This window comes from Capra hircus, chromosome 3 (assembly GCF_001704415.2).
Source record: "Capra hircus breed San Clemente chromosome 3, ASM170441v1, whole genome shotgun sequence".
NCBI lineage: Eukaryota > Metazoa > Chordata > Mammalia > Artiodactyla > Bovidae > Capra > Capra hircus.
Window position 1 is genome coordinate 18,714,894 of NC_030810.1, and position 19,143 is coordinate 18,734,036.

General features: G+C 57.5%; 1 protein-coding gene across 7 annotated transcripts in view; it reads right to left on the reverse strand.

The window, feature by feature from the left end:
• The window catches only part of SLC6A9 (solute carrier family 6 member 9), a 31,616-nt gene extending 12,807 nt beyond the window's left edge, over positions 1–18,809 (reverse strand). Inside the window, exons 1-4 of one of the 7 annotated variants that reach the window (XM_018043199.1) lie at positions 18,519–18,750; positions 12,906–13,021; positions 1,172–1,245; positions 384–515 (exon numbers count right to left, since the gene is read on the reverse strand). In XM_018043199.1, the coding sequence (XP_017898688.1) occupies positions 384–515; positions 1,172–1,244 (205 nt within the window). In that variant the 5' untranslated portion in view covers position 1,245; positions 12,906–13,021; positions 18,519–18,750. Of the gene's footprint in view, positions 1–383; positions 516–1,088; positions 1,246–7,155; positions 7,443–12,905; positions 13,022–16,323; positions 16,447–16,761; positions 17,027–18,287; positions 18,459–18,518 lie in introns of those variants that run through there. The other 6 variants (XM_018043172.1, XM_018043205.1, XM_018043189.1 and 3 more) reach the window with 6 other exon arrangements.

Sequence of the window (19,143 nt, forward strand, 5' to 3'; positions counted from 1 at the left end):
GAAGGGCCTAAGGGGCAGGCTTTCGTAGAGGGCCACAGAAGGGGCTGGTCAGGCCTTGGCAGGAGTGAGCTGGGGGCTGGGGGTGGGGGGCGGCGAAGGGCTTTTGTGTATGCACGGGGTAGGAGGAGAGGGTGGAGGCCAAGTAAACAATGGATCCCAGCATGTGTCCCTGGCCTTGGCTGGTGATGTGGGCCTCCGGTCAACACCCAGGTTCCATAACGGCTGGCAGTGTTTATACAGATGGGTGAGTCAGCATGGCCCCCAGAGGCCCGTGTGTGTGTGTGTGTGTGTGTGTGTGTGTGTGTGTGTGTGTGTGTGTGTGTGTGTGTGTGTGTGTGTGTGTGTGTGTGTGTGTGTGTGTGTGTACCACATCCGGGCCTCACCTTTGAACATGGGGCTGATCCTCCAGACCCCCAGGCAGCCCTGACTTGCAAACTGGCCGAAGGAGAGTTCCATGAAGAAGAGTGGGATCCCGCAGAAGATGAGCATGATGAAGTAGGGGAACATGAAGGCTCCTGTGGGCAGGGAGAGGGCTGGCTCAGGGCCGGCTTCGGGGGATCCCACCCTCTTCCTGCTCAGAACCCGACAGCAGAACCTTTGCAATTGGCTGGGCTTCCAGGAGGGTGTGCCATGCCCTGGACTGGAGCCTCAGTCTGAGGCACACTGCTCATGGCCTGTTTTTTAACTTGACAGGGGTTCCCAGGAAGTCTGCTCTAAGTGGAACCCAGGTCTCAGAGCTGCCATGTTTGGGTGGGAATTGATGACTTAAGCAAGCAATTTCACACACGTTAACTGATGGGGTCCTCAAATATTCCCGAATCATTTGGTGGGGTGGGGCTGTTGAAATGCAGGGGGTATAAAACTGAGACTTGGGAGGCTGGGTTGCTTTCCTCTCTACCTTTTCTCTCCTCAAGGGATCAGGCTGCTGTCAGGGGGTAAAGGGTACCTAAGCCAGGGGCTGGGGCAAAGGAGGTTAGAGCCAGAGGCCAGCCTGTCTAGAGTGGGGTCTGTGCCGGAAGGGGGTGGCCGGGCCCTGGTGGCTGGGCTCTACCCATGCGGGTGGTCCCTGCCCTGTGCCCGCTGGGTACCTCCCCCGTTGCGATAGCAGAGGTATGGAAAGCGCCAGACATTGCCCAGGCCCACGGCATAGCCCACGCTCGTCAGTACAAACTCGATCTGGTTGCCCCAGTTGCCCCGTTTGAGGTTCTGGTCCTTCTTGGTGGCCTCACTGGGCACAGCACCATTCTGTGGGGACAGGAGAAAAGCTATCATCAGCAAGGCATTGGCATGAGGTGCCTGACCCTTCAGGCCTCCCCCAGTAGGGACACCGTGGACCCTCCAGGCCCCCACCCCCACGCTGGGCTTCCCCTCTGTTGGCATGAGCTTGCAGGCAGGCCTGGCAGAGGAGCACAGAGGGAAGAGTGGCTGCCAGAGGGTGCCAAGCGGGGCCTCCCTCACCAGCCCCCAGCACCCTGTGCCGGGGGCACCAGCCCACCTGAGGAGCTGCTGCCAGCATCTGAGAGGTGGGACACTGAGAGGGAGCTCAAGTTGAGAGCCCCCCAGCCCCAGCCCCTCCAAAGCCTCCCCTCTCCCCTCTGGGTGAGGATCTGGGAGCAGCTGAGCCTCATACCAAGCAGCCAAGCTGGGCTGGGCACAAAGGGGCCAGTGTCCAGACAGCCCCCCCACCCGCCACCACCACATCACCAGGCTGAGCACGCTGCCCATGGCAGGCGGCTGTGGGGGAGGCGACGCTGGACCCCTCCCCCGGCTGAAGGCTTTTTCTAGGGGGCACATGGTGGTCAGGGCCGTAGGGTACAAGAAGGGGCAAGCAACTGAGCTGGGCCAGGCCTGAGGAAGGCATTCTGGGACTCAGGATGGGAAGGCCAGGGAAGCCATCTCTAATTATTGCCCACAACTGGGAAGGGGAGCCCTGGGGAAGCTGACCTGGGCTGGGGCGGAGGTCTGCTGGCCATAAGTTGGGGGAGGAGACCAGAGTTGTAGGCACCATGCCAGACTTGGAGGACAGACTCTGCCAGGGGAACTAGAGGGAGTGACTCCGGAAAAGGGTGTCTGAGCTAAGAGAGCATGGGCTGCAGAACAGGGGGCTGGTCAGGAAGGGCTGATGAGGGGGTTGCCCCAAAGGAAGGTTGCAGGCTTGCCTGGGGAGCTGTGGGGCTGGACTGGGTGGCCTGAAGCCCCACTGAGGACCCCAACCCCACAGTTGGGACTAACCCAGTAAGTCCCTTTATAAGTGTGAGCAGACCCATCCCCCATGTCATGTCCCTTCCACCCCTGACACTGAGTCAGCTACCCTGAACTGGAGCCTGAGGGTCAGAGGAGTCTCAGAGGCAAGGGAGGACCCTGAGAGTCACCAACAGAAAGGCCCAGAGAGTCCCTGAGTGACAGAGACAGTCTCCCAGAGGTGGGCTGTTCTCCTGAGAGAAATGGCCAGGGTCCCTGAGGACACCCAGGATCAGAGACACAGCTGCACGACCTCTGAGGGACAGCACTCTACTGACACGGACCCTCAGTTTGAAAGAGACAGACTCAAGGCACGCAGGCAAAGAAACAAATGGGCCTGGTGCCTTGCCATGCTGCTGGACTCTGACACTGACCGACAGGCGCAGAGTGGGGCAATGGTCTCACCGGGCCTGCGCCTTCCAGGAAGGCCTATTTGGGAAGGCAGGCCCAGAGGCCCCAGCACCTGATGGTGGCCCTCCTAGCCACGCACCCTTTGGTCTCAGTGGGCGCATCTGGGGGGCCGCTCCGGGCTTGCACAGCACGTGGGCACTACTGCACAGACACCCTTGTTCCGCACAAAGGTGTCACCCCCGACCCAGCACTGCCCACAGGAGAGCCTGTGTGCATTCATTTGCAGCCTCGGAGGTTCACAAGCACCTACTATGTGCCAGGCCCTACCTCAGGCTCAGGGAATTCAGAAGTGAACAAAACACACCCCGACCCACTCAGAGCTAGAAGTCCAGGGGGAAGTAAGCCATTAATGAGATAAACACATAATTTTTACATGCAACTTCAACGTGACCACAAAGGGGAATTTCTCAAGTCACAAGAGCATGAAAGGATGACTAGGGTGGGGGTGGGAGCAGCGTGAGGTCACAGAAGGCTGCCCTGATGAAGAGGCTTGAAGGCCACCTCGGCTCTGGGCGGAAGAGGGGTGTGGTGGGGCCAACTCCCAGACCTGGTGTGACAGGTCCCTACAGAATCCCAGCTAAGCCTGTCACCACCTCCTAGAGCCTTTTTTGGGGACAGGCCTAGCAATAGCATGGGGCTTCGGGGGGCATTTTTTCAGAGGGCGTGAGGCCTGCCTGGGGTAGTTTATCCATTCCCAAACAAAGCCCAGCCAAATAGGCCGCCTATATGTTGATCCTACAATAACAGTTTTATTCTGTCCGAGGCTTGTTTACTTAGGGGCACAATGGAGGATTGTGGCAGCTGCAGAGTACATGGGTGGGGTCACGAAGCAGCAGTTACAGCTGTAAGAGAGGCAACTGAGGGTCCAGGGTGGCCTCACGGGTGGAGCCAGGGCAAGGCCTCTTGCAGAGACCGAGGTCCTAAGGTTTGATATTCAAGGCCTGAGCAAGTGCAGCAGGACCAGACTTGGGCCTCTGAGGTCTCTGCTCCTCCCCTGGCGCGGAGGGGCCCGGGAGGGTGGCCAGCAGCGAGTCGCAGGCTGACTGAGCCCTCAGGAGTCAGCAGTCGCATTCACGAGCAGCACGCTACTGAGCCTTGCGCTCAGCAGTTCAGCCCGGCTGGCTGTGCCCCTTGGAGGCCTGAGCCTGGGGGCCTGGGGCCTGGAACTGGAGACGGGGATGGGACCGTGGTGGGAAGTAACAAACAGGAGGGGTCCGCTACGCAGGAGGAGGTGCACTGATGCCCTGCAAGTGGTGGGAGGAGCTCCAGCAGAAGCAGCATCTGCCGCTGCTCCCTGACCCTGTACCCAGCCCTTCAGTGCCCCATTCAGGAGCTGTGCAGGGAATGCTGCCGTGGGGGCCTGCTCCACAGCTAGGCCTCTGACTTTTCATTCCAGTGCAAGCTCTGTGCAGGCAGTCTGGCTGGTGAGGGCATGGCGCTCAGCAAAGGACAGAGGAAGCCCACCTTGCTCCAAGGACACTGGAGGGAACGGTCCCTCTGTGGGGCTTCCCGGGGGCTCTAGTTCCCTTCCAGCCCTCTTCTGGGGACTCTCCTTCACTTCCTTCCTGGACAGCAATGCCAAGGCAGGCGAGACTTTTCCAATGCTGCACAACTTTTTTTCTCCTTGCTTAATTTTCCTTATTCTAAGCCCTCCATTCTTTTTTACCTGCTGGGTGGAAGGCCTGTCGCTGATATTAACGGTCCCTGCAGAGGTTGTTCGCTCTGAGGTGCCCACAAAAGAATCTCTTTGTGCTCATGGGTTTGACCCAGACTGGTGGCCCATCTGCCTAACCCAGCTCAGCCCCATCGACTGGCCAGGCTCCAGGCTCCTGCTGCCCATCTCCCACTTCAGAAGCTGCCCTCCCAACCTCCCTCCTTTGTTCACATCTGGGTGGTGAGTTAAACCAGAGCAGCCTGGTGCCCTTCTGGGTTGGTCCCTCCTCCTCTGGCTCCCTGGATAGCCCCCACCCTCACCTCTGACTTGCCCTCATGGGCCTCATGGGTGATCTCCAGGGTGGGGATTGCCCTGCCCTGTGCCCAAGCTTCCCCAGGCCTGGCAGGATGCAGGCTATGGGGCGCGCCTTCCACGGCTGTGTGGGTGGGCTGGCTGATCATCCTCCATGATGTCCGCTGTGCAGAGACATACACACATAAGACCTCAGCGCCCCTGTCCATAGAAGCAGTCACTGAGGCAGCAGTGTCCATGCCTGCACAAGGATTTGTGACCTGTCTTGGGTTCACAACCTCCCACCCCATCCCTGCCCAGGAGGGTGAGCCGCACTGAGCAGTTGCTTATGTAAGTCCTCTCCCTAGCCCTCTGCCCTCTGTTTATTCACTGTTCTGGGTGAACTCCTGGAATTCAGGCAGTTCAGCTCCGAGGGCAGAAAGCAGAGCTCCCCCCAACACCTTGGGCTTGGCAGGGCGGGGATCCCGCACTGGGGGTTAGCATCCTAGCTTTCTAGAATCTGCACCCTTAGGATCCCGAACCTCTTCCACTCTTAGCATTGAGAGACCTTAGCTATAAAATCAGGGGACAGACAGACAACCTCAACAGATCTCCTTAGATTCTGTAGCTCTGCCTTGCCTGGAATTTGTTATTTCTGACTCTCTCCTGTATTTTCCATTAGTTCCCACTGGCTTTCTGAACAACTTAAAAAAAAAAAAAAGTTATTTGCTTTCTTTCCGATTATGAGCTTATCATTAAAAAAAAAAAAATTGGAAACTCCAGCAAAGTGTAAAGAAACAACGCTGCAGAGCCCGCTCCCGAGGCCACCCCCTGCCCCCACCGCAGAGGCGCCCCTCCCTTCTTCTGTCCAGACTCCGAGGCAGCCCAGGTTTCTACTCTGGGCGATGGCTGTGTTCAGGGTGCCAACTCCCACCCTCCGAGAGCAGCGTCCACTGGCTACTTCTGTGAATCGAGAGCTCTCTCTTCTGCTCTCGGTGGACACTGAGGACTCCTGGAGCAGGCTGGGCGGGGCAGGCCCCGCTGGGAGCCGGCAGGCTTCTTGTCCAGGACTCTGAAGCCCCAGGGTTTGCTCAAGGGTGAAGTGCTCTCCAAGACAAACTTTGCAGAGGAGAACGGGCAAGACCCTACATCCCAGACTGACCCTGAGCCAAATCCAGATCCCTGGCAGCCTTCTCTGAGCTCCAGTCGGGGAATTCAGGCAGCACAGCCGTGACAGTAGACCGTGGCTGCCTCGGGAGACCCTGGGACCTCACACCCCTTGGTTCTTGGTTCCCCGACTTGTCTTCCTGAGGCAGCACCTGCCCTGCAATGACAGAGCTTTCCATCTTTCAGCTGGCTTTGCTGATCCAGACACGGGAAAGAGTTAAGCGCCGGGCTGGAGGAGCAGGACCATGGGAAAATCTACCCTAGACTCGAGCGTATGCAGGGGCTATTAGTGTCTCCTGCCTCAAGGAAGACCTCATGGCGCCTCTCAGGGGATCAGGCCCTCATATGGGAGGTGAGAGAGGCAAGGATGTGCCCGGTGCTGTTTCATCCCAGAGCCCTGACTGGCAGAGGGCTCTGCCAATATTGACCCGCCAATATTGTGGACAGCAGACAGGAGATGCAGCCTGGGCATGTCGGGCTCCACTCCAGACCCTGGGGATAGTGACAGGACCACTGGGTGGGCTCTGCCTCTGCCCTGGAGCCCAACAGTCCTGCCCCACACTGTGGCAGCCGTGAGCAGCCTCTGCCCCAATCGGCTGGCATCGTGCTGGCATTTTGGAAGTGACTTTGGTTGCTGACCCTGGCAGTCCTGAGGGTGAAGGGCAGCCCTGCATAATGCTACTCCCAAACCCAACTCAGGCCTCCCCAGAGGACATTCCTTCTCTTGCCTGCTGGAGGTCAAGTCAGGATCCGCTGCCGAGAAAGAGGTGGCTGTCCCAGTCCCCTCTCCCTCACTGCCATCAGCCACACTGTGCCTGCCATCCCTGCCCATCCCCGGCTTCCAGGGATGAGGGCACACCGGTGGTGCCCACCCCACCCGGGCCCTTGTCCTGGACACTGGCGAACATTCCGCAGGGTCTGTCGCCTCCCAACTGAGAGGCTTGCCCACCCCCTTCCCCCATCCTCACCACGAAGCCCCTGTACCAAGTCCCCCTGCCCCCTCACCCACTCTCCCCATAGGAGTAACTGCCGTGGCACAGACAATGGGGCTGTATTGATTAGTACAATTCCTGGGCACCTCCGGCCCGTCTCCCCGGGAGCTAGGACAATGCAGCTTTGATACACAGAGCAGATTCTCAGCAGGTCCTTGGGCTGGGGGAGCCCTCACACCCCCATTCTCCTCCCCCGCGCCCCTACCACACAGCTAACTCTTCCTGCTCCTTTGCACAGTTGCAACTTTTTGGGTCACTTTTGCTGGTGTCTGTCTCTCTGGCTGGCTGCGCCTGCCCTTCCCTGGCACAGACCACTCAGCCCCTCTCCCCACCCCCAGTTCTGCCTCCCAGTCTGCCTGGCACCAGAGAGGGGGCTCAACCTCCTGGAAGGTGACTGACCTGTTCTGGGGAGGAGGGGGCCACAGGTCCCTGAGCCGCCGCCATCCCGGGGTGAGCACTTGGAGCGGAGAGCGCGTGTCTCCTCCGCTCATTCACACCTCTGCCAGCTCCGGGCGACACTGACGCATCCCCTGCCTCTTCCACTGCCGGCTGGGCAGCATCAATTACTTTCACCTCATCTCCTCCCGAAGCTCTGCCTACCCCCTCCCCTGGCCCTCCCCCTCCAGCCAGTCCCCATGCAGCCCAGCGCGGATGCTCCACAGCTAGAGTGAGACGTGGGGCGTGTTGTGTTTCTCCCTTGTTCCCAGCAAGTTATTGGAACAAAAAACACATACACACACTCACAACCACAGGGTGAGGCAGAGAGGGCGCAGAAGAGAGAGAGAAGGCGGCTCGTCGCATCCTAGAGTAGGGTCTGGGGCCCAGATGGTTCTGAGCACACAGGCCTGGCACTTGGTGGGCTCCTGGTAACGAGGTTGGGTACCACTGGGCACTAGAGATGGTGAAGGGGCAGGGAGAAGAGGACATAGCCACAGGGCACTACCAGAGCATCTCCGACTTCATAGAGTGCTGTGGCCTGAGGGGTGATGGGCCCTGGCACAATCCCCCCAAGACTTGGGGATCCCCAGCCAGCCAAGATGGTAGAGTGTGGCCTCACAGAAGAATGTGACTGACTCTGCAAAAGAGTTGTGGCCTGGTGAACTGCACTGTCACCTGTCTGAAGAAAGATGGCATTAGCCAAGAGGGTGGCTGCAGATCACAGATCCTTGAGGATTAGCACTGTGTCACCTAGAACCTGAGGCGGTCCCTCTGGAAGAGGGTGCTGAGTGGTCTGGGCAGAATGTCACTCAGACCCTCCATCCCTCCTCTCTGAGGCTGCACTCACTGGTCAGTCTCCAGTGGGTGCTGGGCCACCACAAACCAGTGACCAGGAAGGTGGGCTCGAGTGTTCTGGTGCTGGGGAGACATAGCTTCCGGTTTTTGGAAACTGATGGGTGGGCAAAGGGTCTGGTACAAAGTAGGATCTTAGTCACCTAATATCAGGCATGAATTCTGAGGTAAAGGACCTTCCCTGTGAGTTTGGTAAGTGTGCTGACCCCAGTGGGAACATGGCAGGATGACACTATTTTAAAATTTTTTGTTATTATTATTTTAAAAATATTTATTGGGCTGCGTTGGGTCTAAGTTGCAGCGCACGCGCTCTCTAGTTGTGGCATGCGGGGTCGGCAGTTGTGGTGTGACAGCTGAGTTACTCCACGGCATGTGGGACCTTAGTTCTCTGACCAGTGGCATCGAACCCATGTCCCCTGCACTGTAAGGTGGATTCCTAGCCCCTCGACTACCAGGGAAGTCCAAACATCATTATTTTTTAAAAGGCAAAGTCTTCAGTCAGACAGGCCTGGGTTCAAACCCCAGCTCTGGTGGATCTCCCTCTGTGTATTTCCTTAGGCAAGTTACTTTACTTGTCTGGTCTTAGTTTCTTTATCTCTAAAATGGGGATCATAGCTACCTATCTTTGAAGCTAGTGGACATTATTAATAATAGCAATAGATGATATATATTAAGTGCTTACTGTGAGCCAGACGCTGTCCTAAACACTTCATATGAATATATATTAACTCATTTAATCCTCCCAACAGCCCCTCGAGGTGGGTATGCTACTATGCCCATTTTGGGAGAGAAGATGGGGAATGATCTTGGCTTAAGCGAGTCTCCCAAGAGAATGGCCTCAGATCCTAGTGACTGAGCTGCTTCCAGGCCAGCCTCACGCAGCCGGGTCCCCAGACACGCTCTGCTGACTTCCGCTGACTTCCTGCGAGTCCAGACTGAGGGCCAAGCCCCTGGCTAGGCCACTGGTTCCAGGAAGGCCCAGTCATCCATGATGCCCAAATGCTCATTTCCACCCAGGGTGGGCTCTGGGCTTTGGCTGCCCTGGCCTGGGCCGGGTGCCCAGAACAGGCAGCCCTGGCTGGACAGCTTTCTCTGGCTCTGGCCATTGGGACAGCAGGCGGCAGCAGCCCAGCTGGGTCCTGGCCGTAATGAGGGCTCATTAGTGGGATCCAGCTGCTCTAGCCCCACTCAGGGAGGCTGGCTCCCCCAAGCCCGCCTCTGACTTTTCTTAATAAGAGTGGGCATTCCTCCAGAGGGTCAAGGAGTTGAGGGGCTTTGTTTGTGACCTGTGACTCTGAGGGAAGGTCCTGCTGAGGCAGGACTGCAAAGTGCTGGGGTGCTGGGGTGCCGGGGCTGCCGGGAAGCTGTGTGAGGGGAGGGGAGGCCACAGAGCTGAGTTGGTGGGCTCCAGGGGTCCAGGGTGGGGAAGGAGGACAAGCGGAATGGAGGGGAGGTCCTAATCCAGAGAGGAAGCCTGAGGAGGTTGAGCCTTTCCCTCTGGATCTAGATATTGTCCATTTCACTGGGGAGGCAGCAGTTGTGAGTCTAGGATTATCCAGTCATTGTGCAGGCTGGTCTGGCTAGGAGAGCACCTCCTCTGTGCTAGTCCTTATCATATAAGGAGAGTGCGCACTGCGTGTTGGTGCCTGAGATAGAAGAAGACCTACTGTATGTCAAACTGCACTAGGAAGGCACCCAGTGTGTGCCAGCCCCATGCCAGGGAGCTCTGGTGGTTTGCTGGGTCCTGCACTAGATGAGTGCCCCATGTATGCCAAATTCTGGGCCAGGTGAGGACCCAGGACATGGTCAGCCCTGAGTAGGGTGAGCATGTACTGTGCGCTTGGCACTGTGCTAGGTGAGTGCCCAATGTGTGCCATGTCATACTGGTTGAGCACTTGTCACATGCTGGGACTCATGCTAGGAGAATGCCTGGTAAGTGACAAGCCTTCTACCAAGGGAGGGCCCGGTGTATGTCAAACCCTGTGCTTGCTGAGCTCCCAGGATATGTCAAGCCCACACTGGTTCTGCACTTGCCACATGCCAGGACCCGGGCTGGGTGAGCACCCACTGTGCACCAGGCTCTGAGATGGCTGCTGCAGACAATAAGTATCTAAACACTCTTGTCAAAGCAGAACAGAACAGGTCAGGGTGGGGCAGCCCCAGGCGGCCTGTGGTGCTTTCAAAGCCTTCTAGGACGATTGCTCCGGCACCTGGAGCAATAGCCTGGGTGACTCTGCTCTTATTCATCTAGAGGCTTCCCAGTAGCAGAGCCACCCAATGCAGCAGAGATGTGGGGAGAGACCAGTGAGGCTCACCAAGGCCTATCTACCCAATGCTGTACGAGTGGGGAGCAGGCACAGGGGAAGGGACTGAGGTGGACTTTGTGTGAGACCGTGGGATGAAAGCTGAGCCAGTGGGGCTCTGCTGTCCCAGGCTCCTTGCTACCAGCTCCCTGTCCTCCAAGCCCCAGGAAACCTGGCCCTACATGTGTATAAATAGAGGCACTAGGTCTCCATGAAAGGAACCAACCCCACCCCCACCCCTGGTGCCCCCAAGCATCCCAGCTGCTTCCAGGCTTGGAGGCACCCCGGCCAGCTGGGTTCCTGCATGGCCCTGTCCTAGGAGCTGCTGAGGCGTGAGGGAGGCAGCTGAGCTGGCCTGGCAGAGACCATCTGGGCTGGGAGTAGGGGGGAGGCACACGTGCGGCAGGCATGTGGGCCTGGGCACGTGCTGGGAAGTGGCTTGCCTTCCATGGGGCACCTGCTGTATGGAGATCCCAGCAGAGGCTCCAAGGATGACATAGGGTAGACCCTGAGGAGACCCAGGGGGCCCATGTCTTCACACCCAATCCTGGGGCAAAGGGCGATGGAAGTGAGGACCTCATGGCCAGGGCTAGCTGCCTACTCCCGCATACCAGGGCACAAATGGCGACAGAAGTCACAGACCTGGGAGGGTCCAAGTGCCCCTGGTTTACACGCCTGGCCCTCAGCTCCCTCTGTTCTGCCCCACCGTGGCCTCTAGAGAAGGAGCATCCTTCATGATCTGCCCTTAGGGGACCACGGGCAGCTAATGAAGTCCGGGTTCAGCTGACCAGGTTAGCTAAGAGGGATGGCGCTCCTCAGAGACAAGCGCTACACGGAGGCAGCACTGGTTCCAACTGGGTCCTGAGAATAGTGTAGCCCAGGGTCATAAACAGAACTGAAAAAGAAGCAGGAATAGAATCTCGAGCAACCACTGGGGGTGCCCAGGGGACCTGCTATGGAGCCTCAGACACAGCAGCGGCGGGCAGATGTCAAAGGTCAAAGGGCATGAAGGAAACTAAGCTCTGGCTATCTTTAGGCACATCCTGGTGCTGGGAACAGGCGTCCCAAGGCAGCATTCCCTTCTACAGACAGGCTGGCCGGCAGAGCCTGGGGTCTGGGAAGCTCAGCCCCGCCAGGGGTTCTGGGACCTTGGGATTCAGGCTCTCTGTGCTGCCCACGTGGGTCCCCCATCACCCCTGCCTGCCCGCGCCAGTCCTTTCAGGGTCACTCCAGAGAAAGCAGAGCAGCCAGGGAGTACTCAGAGGGTTTCTTAAGTTTCACGGGACTCAGAATCTCCATGGAGGGAGGGGCAGAGCTGCACTCCAGTTTCTGCTACGGGCCCATGGCAATTCCAACACTTCTGGCAAGAAGGAAGCCAGTCTTGATCCTATCACGGCATCTACTCCCCCTTAGCAAGTATGAGGGTCTTGAGCCCTCCGTCTCTGCCTACGTCTGAGCACTCAAGAGTTCAGGCTGGGTCAGGAATACTTTGAGAAGCCTAGTTCATTCAGACTTGTTCCAATCAGGAGTGGGCCAGACCAGAGTAGGCCTGAGGGGCTGGATGCTGGAAGTTCAAGACCAGGCAGGAGAGAGGGTCCTGAGCCTGGAGCACAACTGTTTGGCTCCCTCCCAACAGCATTTCTCTGCACCCTGGACTTAAGAGTCCCAGAATCCCTGGTGAGAGACAGGGCTTGTTTGGGGAGGGCTCAGCAAGAGACCCTGGGTCAGTTTTTCAGTGAATGAGAACAGCAACGGGAGAATCCTTGTGGGGAAGGGAGGAGCCAAGGGAAGGGCCATGTTTAGCCACTGGCTTCCTCCAGGGCAGCTGCAGTCTCACTGGATCTTGAGGCAATATCCCCAGAGAAGAAATACGACTGCCGTTGGGGTATTTTCCTGGCTTCTGATTCCAGAGCTGGCCAGCTCCACCCATCCATGAGCCATCCACCCATGAGCTGGCCCTGCTCTTGCCCACTACTTCATACCACCTCTCCTGTGCTCTGAGGCAGCAGGCAGTGAAGAGCTGTGACTTGGGGAAAGGGGAGAGGGATGTTTCCTGAAAGACCTCACATGGATTTAACATGAAACGCTCTATGCTATTTTTCGAGTGGAAGACGAGAAACACCCGTCTCCGAGTACTCCCTGATCAGCACACACTGAATGCTCCCCACAGCAGGCAGAGCACAGAACGGGGGTGTCGGGGTGTCAGCCATAGGACAGCCCTGCCGGCGAGATCGACTGCAGCCTGCTTTCCAGGCTATCTTGTGATGAGTGTGGGGAGGGTGCTTCCTGCTTCCCAGCATGACTTTCAGGCTCTGTAGCAGAATCTGCCTGCTGTGGGCTCCGAACCGTGGCAGTATCTAACCTGCTGGGTGAGGGGCTGCCTGCCTGGGCCTGAGACAGCCCTACCACTCAGGAGTCCTGGCAGTGCCAGACTTGGGGCCCCATGGAGCCTCCTAGGCCCTTCTGTCGAGGCCAGCAGCTGACAGCAGGCCCCAGAAGAGAGGGACGGCGCTCATGACCCCCACCCTCTCCCTGCAGTCTGACCCCTGTACTCACCAGCATCCCTTTGGCACCTTTTCCTACCATGGTGGTGGGGGGTTAGGGGCTCTGGACTCCCAGACCACACTCACAGGCTCTGCTTCTAGCACCTTTCAGAGTACAGGCCTCCAGAGCTGTGGAGAGAGCAGAGAATGAGGTGAGGATCTGGCCCAGGGAAGGCAGGGTAGGACGTGTGTGGCCCTCCAGAACAGGTAGTGCAGAGGCCAGATCACCTGCTGCTCTTCCCTCCCGTCCTATTTCTTTCTGGATGACCCTCAATCCAGTTCCTACCTCACTCTTCTCCCAACCCTTCCCCTGGATCCCTTGGTCTCCAGGCTTCCTGTCCCAGTGGGCAAAGGTCTATTTTTGACTCTCCAGATGCCCAATTCTATAAAAGATAAAAAATGAACACAGAACTGGGACAGGGTCCAATTCCTTCATTGTCTGTGTGAATGGCCTCAACCTTTCCCCTGAAGGGGAGTCAGCTTGGATCAGCACATGCTCCCCCACCTCGCTCCGGCCAAGCGGCCAGGATGGGCCTTCCTTATCCTGGTGCTGCTCAGCCTGGGCTCCAGGCATCTGGGCTTGTTGTTACATTAGTAACTTGGACCAGACAGAAGCTCTGGGCACAGCAAGCACAGCATGTGCAGGCATGCCTCCGTGCCCTTGCTCAGGCGGGCCCCTGCTGAACACCTTGCCTTCTGCTCCCCAGGTGAAATTCTACAAACCCTTTGGGACCCTGCTTCAGTGTCACTTCTCCTCTGTAGCTTTTCCTGACATGGCCCCCACTCCACTCCAGAATGAACAAATTGCTTCCTCTTTTGTGTTTTGTGTTACCAGTGTCCTTATAAACTCACTCTAGATTTGCTTATGTCTGTCAACTGTGGGTTGGCCAGTTCCCTGAAGGGTCGGATATGTTTTATTGACTCTTCTGTGCCCAGCTCAGCTTGCAGAAAGTGTTGGTGGAATTGAGTTGAAGGGAAATGAATAACACTGAGGCCTTGGAATCAGGAGCCAGGTCAGCTCAAGAGATCTTTCAGAGTCAAGTGGGGCTGGCAGTGCGGGGTGGGGAGCAGACAGACTGACAGGAGGCACGGCCATGCGGCTGCTGGTGTCTGAATGTTTGATGTCAAAGGATGGATACAGATGCAAGACAAAGTAGTTTTTGACGTGCCACAGGAATGAAATCACGCTACAGGAATGGAATCAAACTTCGAGAGCCTCAAGGAATGCTCTCACGGGAGGAAAACCCATGGTCAGATGGACAGGAACGTTCACCCTTCATAGGAGGTTTCTATGGGTCACAGGAAGGACAGGGGTCTTCTCTGGGTACTCTTTAGGAAGTGGCTGCTACTGCTGCTAAGTCACTTCAGTTGTGGACTGTAGTGCAAAGGCTATTCCGTGTCACTTGGCCCCACCCACAGCCACCTTAAGAGTTCACCCACAGACTGAGGAAGTCATTGGAAAGCTAGAAGAGAGGAGGAACCAGCTTTTCTTTGCCTATGCAAATCTTCCCTAGGTTCCCTTCGGCCTTTCCCCTGGTCGCAGGATGTCCTGCATAACCTCCTCAGGGCCAGGCAAGGGTGTGACTTGTGACCATTCCCCTTAGTCATCCAGGCCAGGCTTCTCGCCTCTCTCAAGAAGTCCCTGCTCAAGGCTTTGGTCTTCTGGGGTCGGTCAGAAGAAGAGGGAATGTGATCATACTCTTGTTCTCACTCACCACATCCCTCCCTCCAAGCTATAAACTCTAGACTTATTGTCTTCAAAGCTGTCACTCTTTGGCTAACAAATAATAATGACAATGAGGATGGTAATGAAGTGGAGCCATCTCACGGGTTGGACATCGTGCCTTCTGGTCAGATGGGTAAACTGAGGACACTCTGTCCTGGAACCTGAGCAATGCAAATATGGCCCTTGTGCTCAAGGCGCTTCTCCTCGGTGGGAAAAAGACTCCTTGGCCGTGGCTCCCAGGACAATGAGTTGGGTGGGTGCAAAGCTTGGCTACTTCTCCTGTCTCTGCTATTCCTGTTAAATGGCCCCATCCATCCATTCAAAAAGTACCACCTGAAAGCCTATGATAGGTCAGGTCCTCTGATAGGGGTTGGGCATCCACATTACCCTGGCACCAGGCCTGCCCCTCACCATATATGGGCAACTATTGACAAGCTCTCTATCTGTGCCATGTGGGTCAGAGTCAGGTTAGCTTGTGATGAAGTGCTTGGACTCTGGGACCTGGGAGGAGGAACTGACTCTGCCAACTCACTAGGTATGTGACTTCAAGCAAGTTACTTAACCTCTCTGACCCTTGGTTTTCTCAATCTGGAAGATGGGGCTAATTATACTTCCTTTGTACCTTCTGAAGTTTCTGCTTAATATTCGATTCTACAGGTCCTCCACTTTCTCCTTCCCTCCAATCCATTAATCTTCCCAAAGTCCTAAAACCCTGATTCCTTCCAATAGTCTTCCACAGCCAACAGGATATGGCCTAAATTGTTCAGCAGGCAGTTAGGGCTGGCCACAGTTCAGTTCATTTATTCCACAAATATTTATTTCGGGCTTGCTCTGGGCACCTGTGCTGGGCACCAAGAACTCTTGAGTCTCTGGCCTCCTGAAGCTTACAGGTTGGGTGGAAACAAGTGAAACCGGTGACTCAAATGCGTATAATTAGAGCCTATGATAAAGGGTGTGAAAGTGAAAGATCCTCTTTACCAGAGTGTGTACCAGTGAGGCCTGGCCTTGTCTGAGAGTTACAGAGGACTTTCCTGAGGAAGTGATGTTTAAGAGTCAGAGGGGCATGATTAGGCAACAGTGAGCAACAGAAGAGGAAGAGAGATTCAAGCAAATCAAATAATATAGAGAAAGACCAGGAGCCTGGGGCTCAGAGAGTGAGGGAGAAAGTGGCCAAAGATGAAGGTAAATGCATAAGCAGGGTCAGGGTCTATGGGGCCTTGTTTTGATCTTTATCCTGAGGGCAATGACAGCCACTGAAGTCTTTAAACCCGAACTGTAACTGCGAGGAGAAGCAATTGGTGGCGTGTGCATTTTGAAAACGCCAACCTAGATTAGCATGGTGAAAGGACTGGAGGGAGGGGAGAGAGGAAGAAAGGAAACTGACTAGCAATAGGCCAGGCCAGGAATGAGGGGGCTTGGTTCAGGAAGGTGATGACGGGGTGAAGAGAGGTGCACAGATCTGAGAAAAATATAGAAGGTAACTTTGGTAGGACTTGGTGATGTATTGGACTTGGGGGTGAGGGATAAGTAGGGGTCTCTGGTTTCTATGGGTATTATAGGAAGAAGCCAGTACCCATTCCAGGGACAGAAATGCTGGGAATGCTGCAGATCTGGAGTGGGGAGAGAATGAGCTAGGTTGGGTGAGCTGGGTTCAAGTTGCCTATGAGCCACCCAAGGAAGGACAGGGAGAGGATAGTCATAGGACCTGGTCCATCTTTACTGTCTCACTGCTCAGTCATCTTCTCCTCCAGACAGGACTGTCAGGTCAGTCAATGTTAAGGGTCCATCTGGGCCAAGCCTTGAAGTCATTGCTGGGGATGGAAAGGTGACATGTTCTTTTCCTGCCTTCAAGAACCTCACAGTTTAGGAGAAAGAAGAGGAAGCGTAATTTCCCATTCACTGTGATGGAGGGAGGGGAGGGGCTGTGGGAGTGGGGAAGGGCCCTTAGTTCTGCCTAGAGCCCAAATCAGCTATCTACAGCCTCTTATGGCCACCTGCGGGCCATGTGGGACTATCCAGCATCCCCAGAGGGTTCTTGCCTTCATGCCTTTGCTTAGGCAATTCCCTCTTCTTTGAGCACCCTTGTTCCCATTTCCATCTGTATATACCCCACCCATCTTCAAAGCCATTCCAAAGCCATTACCACCAAGAAGCCTTCCTTTCTCTTCCGCTTGCAGTCTTCCCACTGTGCCCCCGGTTACCCCCAATGCACGCAGTGTACATCTGATCAACACGTTCCTCACACGCAGCCGTTGTAGCATGGTTACTTGTGTCCAAATCTGCCTTCCCCACCAGCTGGAGAAATCCCAGGGCAGAGGTGTGATTCTTCTGCATCCTCAGAGCTGGGCACTGAGCCGCAGTCGCAGTGTAGGCCGAGTTAAGGGGGCGTTTTCTCTGCGGTGCTTGAACACTTGGGCATGCTCAGTGTCGCCCATTAGTCCCTTCCTAGAACCAGTCCCCCCTCACCCACTACCCTCCAATCTTCTCACACTCCCTCACTTTGGGGTTCTTTAACCTCTCAGGCCCTTCTCTCCTTCTCCACTCTTAGCCCCCCCCCCCCCCCCGCCCCGCCTTTATCTTCTATGAGAGAGCTGTCAGAGAGACGGGGACGCGGCTCCTTTAAGAGTGGCCAGCGAGGGGGCGTGGCCTGCGGAGAAAAGGGGGCGCGGCTCCTTTAAGAAGCCGCGGGTCCGCTAAAAAGAGGCCCCTGAGCGGCAGGAAAAGGCGAGGTTGCTTTCAAAGCTGTAGCACCGCCTGGAGAGCCCGGATTCCTCGAAGCCGGCGCGCTCGCCTTAATCCCAGTGCGAGGTGTCGGGAGCGGGCGTTACATCAGCCGCCACGTGTGGGCCTCTCAGCTGGTGTGGGGGCGGTGATCCCGCCCCCCGGCCCCTGCGGTGGAAAAGTACCGGGGCGCCCAGGTCCCCGCCCCCTTGCCCCGCCCCCGGGCCGGCTCGGGCCCCTCCCGGCCCTCCGGGAAAGCCCCCCTCCCTCCCGGCCCCAGCCTCGCGGTCTGCTCCCGTCGGCCGTTGTCTGCGGGGTGCGGGGCACCGGTTGGGGGTGGGCGCCCCGGGCTGCTAGGCCCCTACCCTTACCTGCGGCCGCCCAGGCCCACCTTACTCACACCCGGAATGAAGGTTGGGGTGGGGAGGGCGCGGATTCTTCCCGGGAGAGCAACCGCCCGAGAATACCGTGGCCGTAACCCCTTCCCAAAGCCGGGAGCCGCAGACAAGGGTCCGAGGGCACCGAGACTCCCTGGCACGGCTTCCCAGGACCTTTGGGCGCGCGGGAACCCGCACCCGGCCGGCGAGTGGGCGAGCAGATAGGGAGGCAGGGCGGCTGGAGGGGCCAGATAGGCAGCCAGGCCGGCCGGCGGCCGGCGAGAAGATGGAGAGCAGGAGCCCGCATGCGGGGCGCAGACCCGGATCGCCTGTGCCCGGCGTCGGCAGGCCCCAGCGCGCAGACCCACTGGCGCCTCGTACAGACGCTCTGGTTCCGGAGCTGCCGGTACTTTCACGCGCCCGCCGCCCGGGACCAAACCGGCATCGGCACGCATCTCCCCCTCCTCCAGGAGCAGCCACCACCCCCCCCACCCCGCCGCCGCCCGGCGCCGCCGTTCTGCCCGCTGCAGCTCCTTGGTGACAGCGGTGACACCCAGACGCACGCACCTACCCGACCTTTCCGGCGAGACAGACATCCCCACGCGTGCACCCACTCTCATCCACAGATGCCCTCATGCATGCGCGATCACACACACACACTCGCTCGCTCGCTCGCTCGCTCGCTCGCTCTCTCGCTCGCTCTTCCTGGGGCTCAGCCCCGTGGAGCCAACCAAACACCCAGACCGACGGCAGGATAGAGAGAGGCTCGGGCCGCAGCGCCCCCTTCCCATAGCCCCCTTACCATACTGCAGCCCCCGGCCCAGGCGAGCTGGGTCCGAGCCGCGGTGCGCCCAGGTGGCTTTCTTAAAGGGAAAGTTGCATCAGCCTCTTGAGGCTATGTGCCGCCGCAAGTCTGCCCGCCCCGCGGAGCTGCTCGTCGCTCCTCCTGAGCTTGTTGTGTTTTGGTTTCGGGGAGGCGGGGGCCAAGAGTTTGGTGAAAGTTTGGAGAGTGAAGAAGGCTTGGGAGACCTAGCCAAGTCCCTCCCCTCTCGGAGCAGCTCCCCTGGCCGCCCTGCCCACCCACGCCACCCCCCCACCCCATTCTCATCCCCACCCCCCGGCCAACTTCTCAGGCTCCTCCTCCCAGGGAATAAAATTACAAGTTGCTCCAAGCTTTCCGACGATTGAACCCCACGAACCCCTGGGAGTGGGCTCCGCAAAGGAGCCCCCTGCTCCGCCCCATCCTCGCTGCCCTCCAGCTGGGGCCCTTGGAGGAAGTAGATGTCGTCCCCTTCGGCTAGGCTGGAAAGAAGCCAGAAAGGCCTGGGGCACTTGGGGGACTGGGGCTGGAGTTAGCCTGCCAGGCCCCCGGCCTTCTGCGCCTGCGTTCCCCCTAGAGAGAAGTCTGAGCAAATTCCATCCCCTTT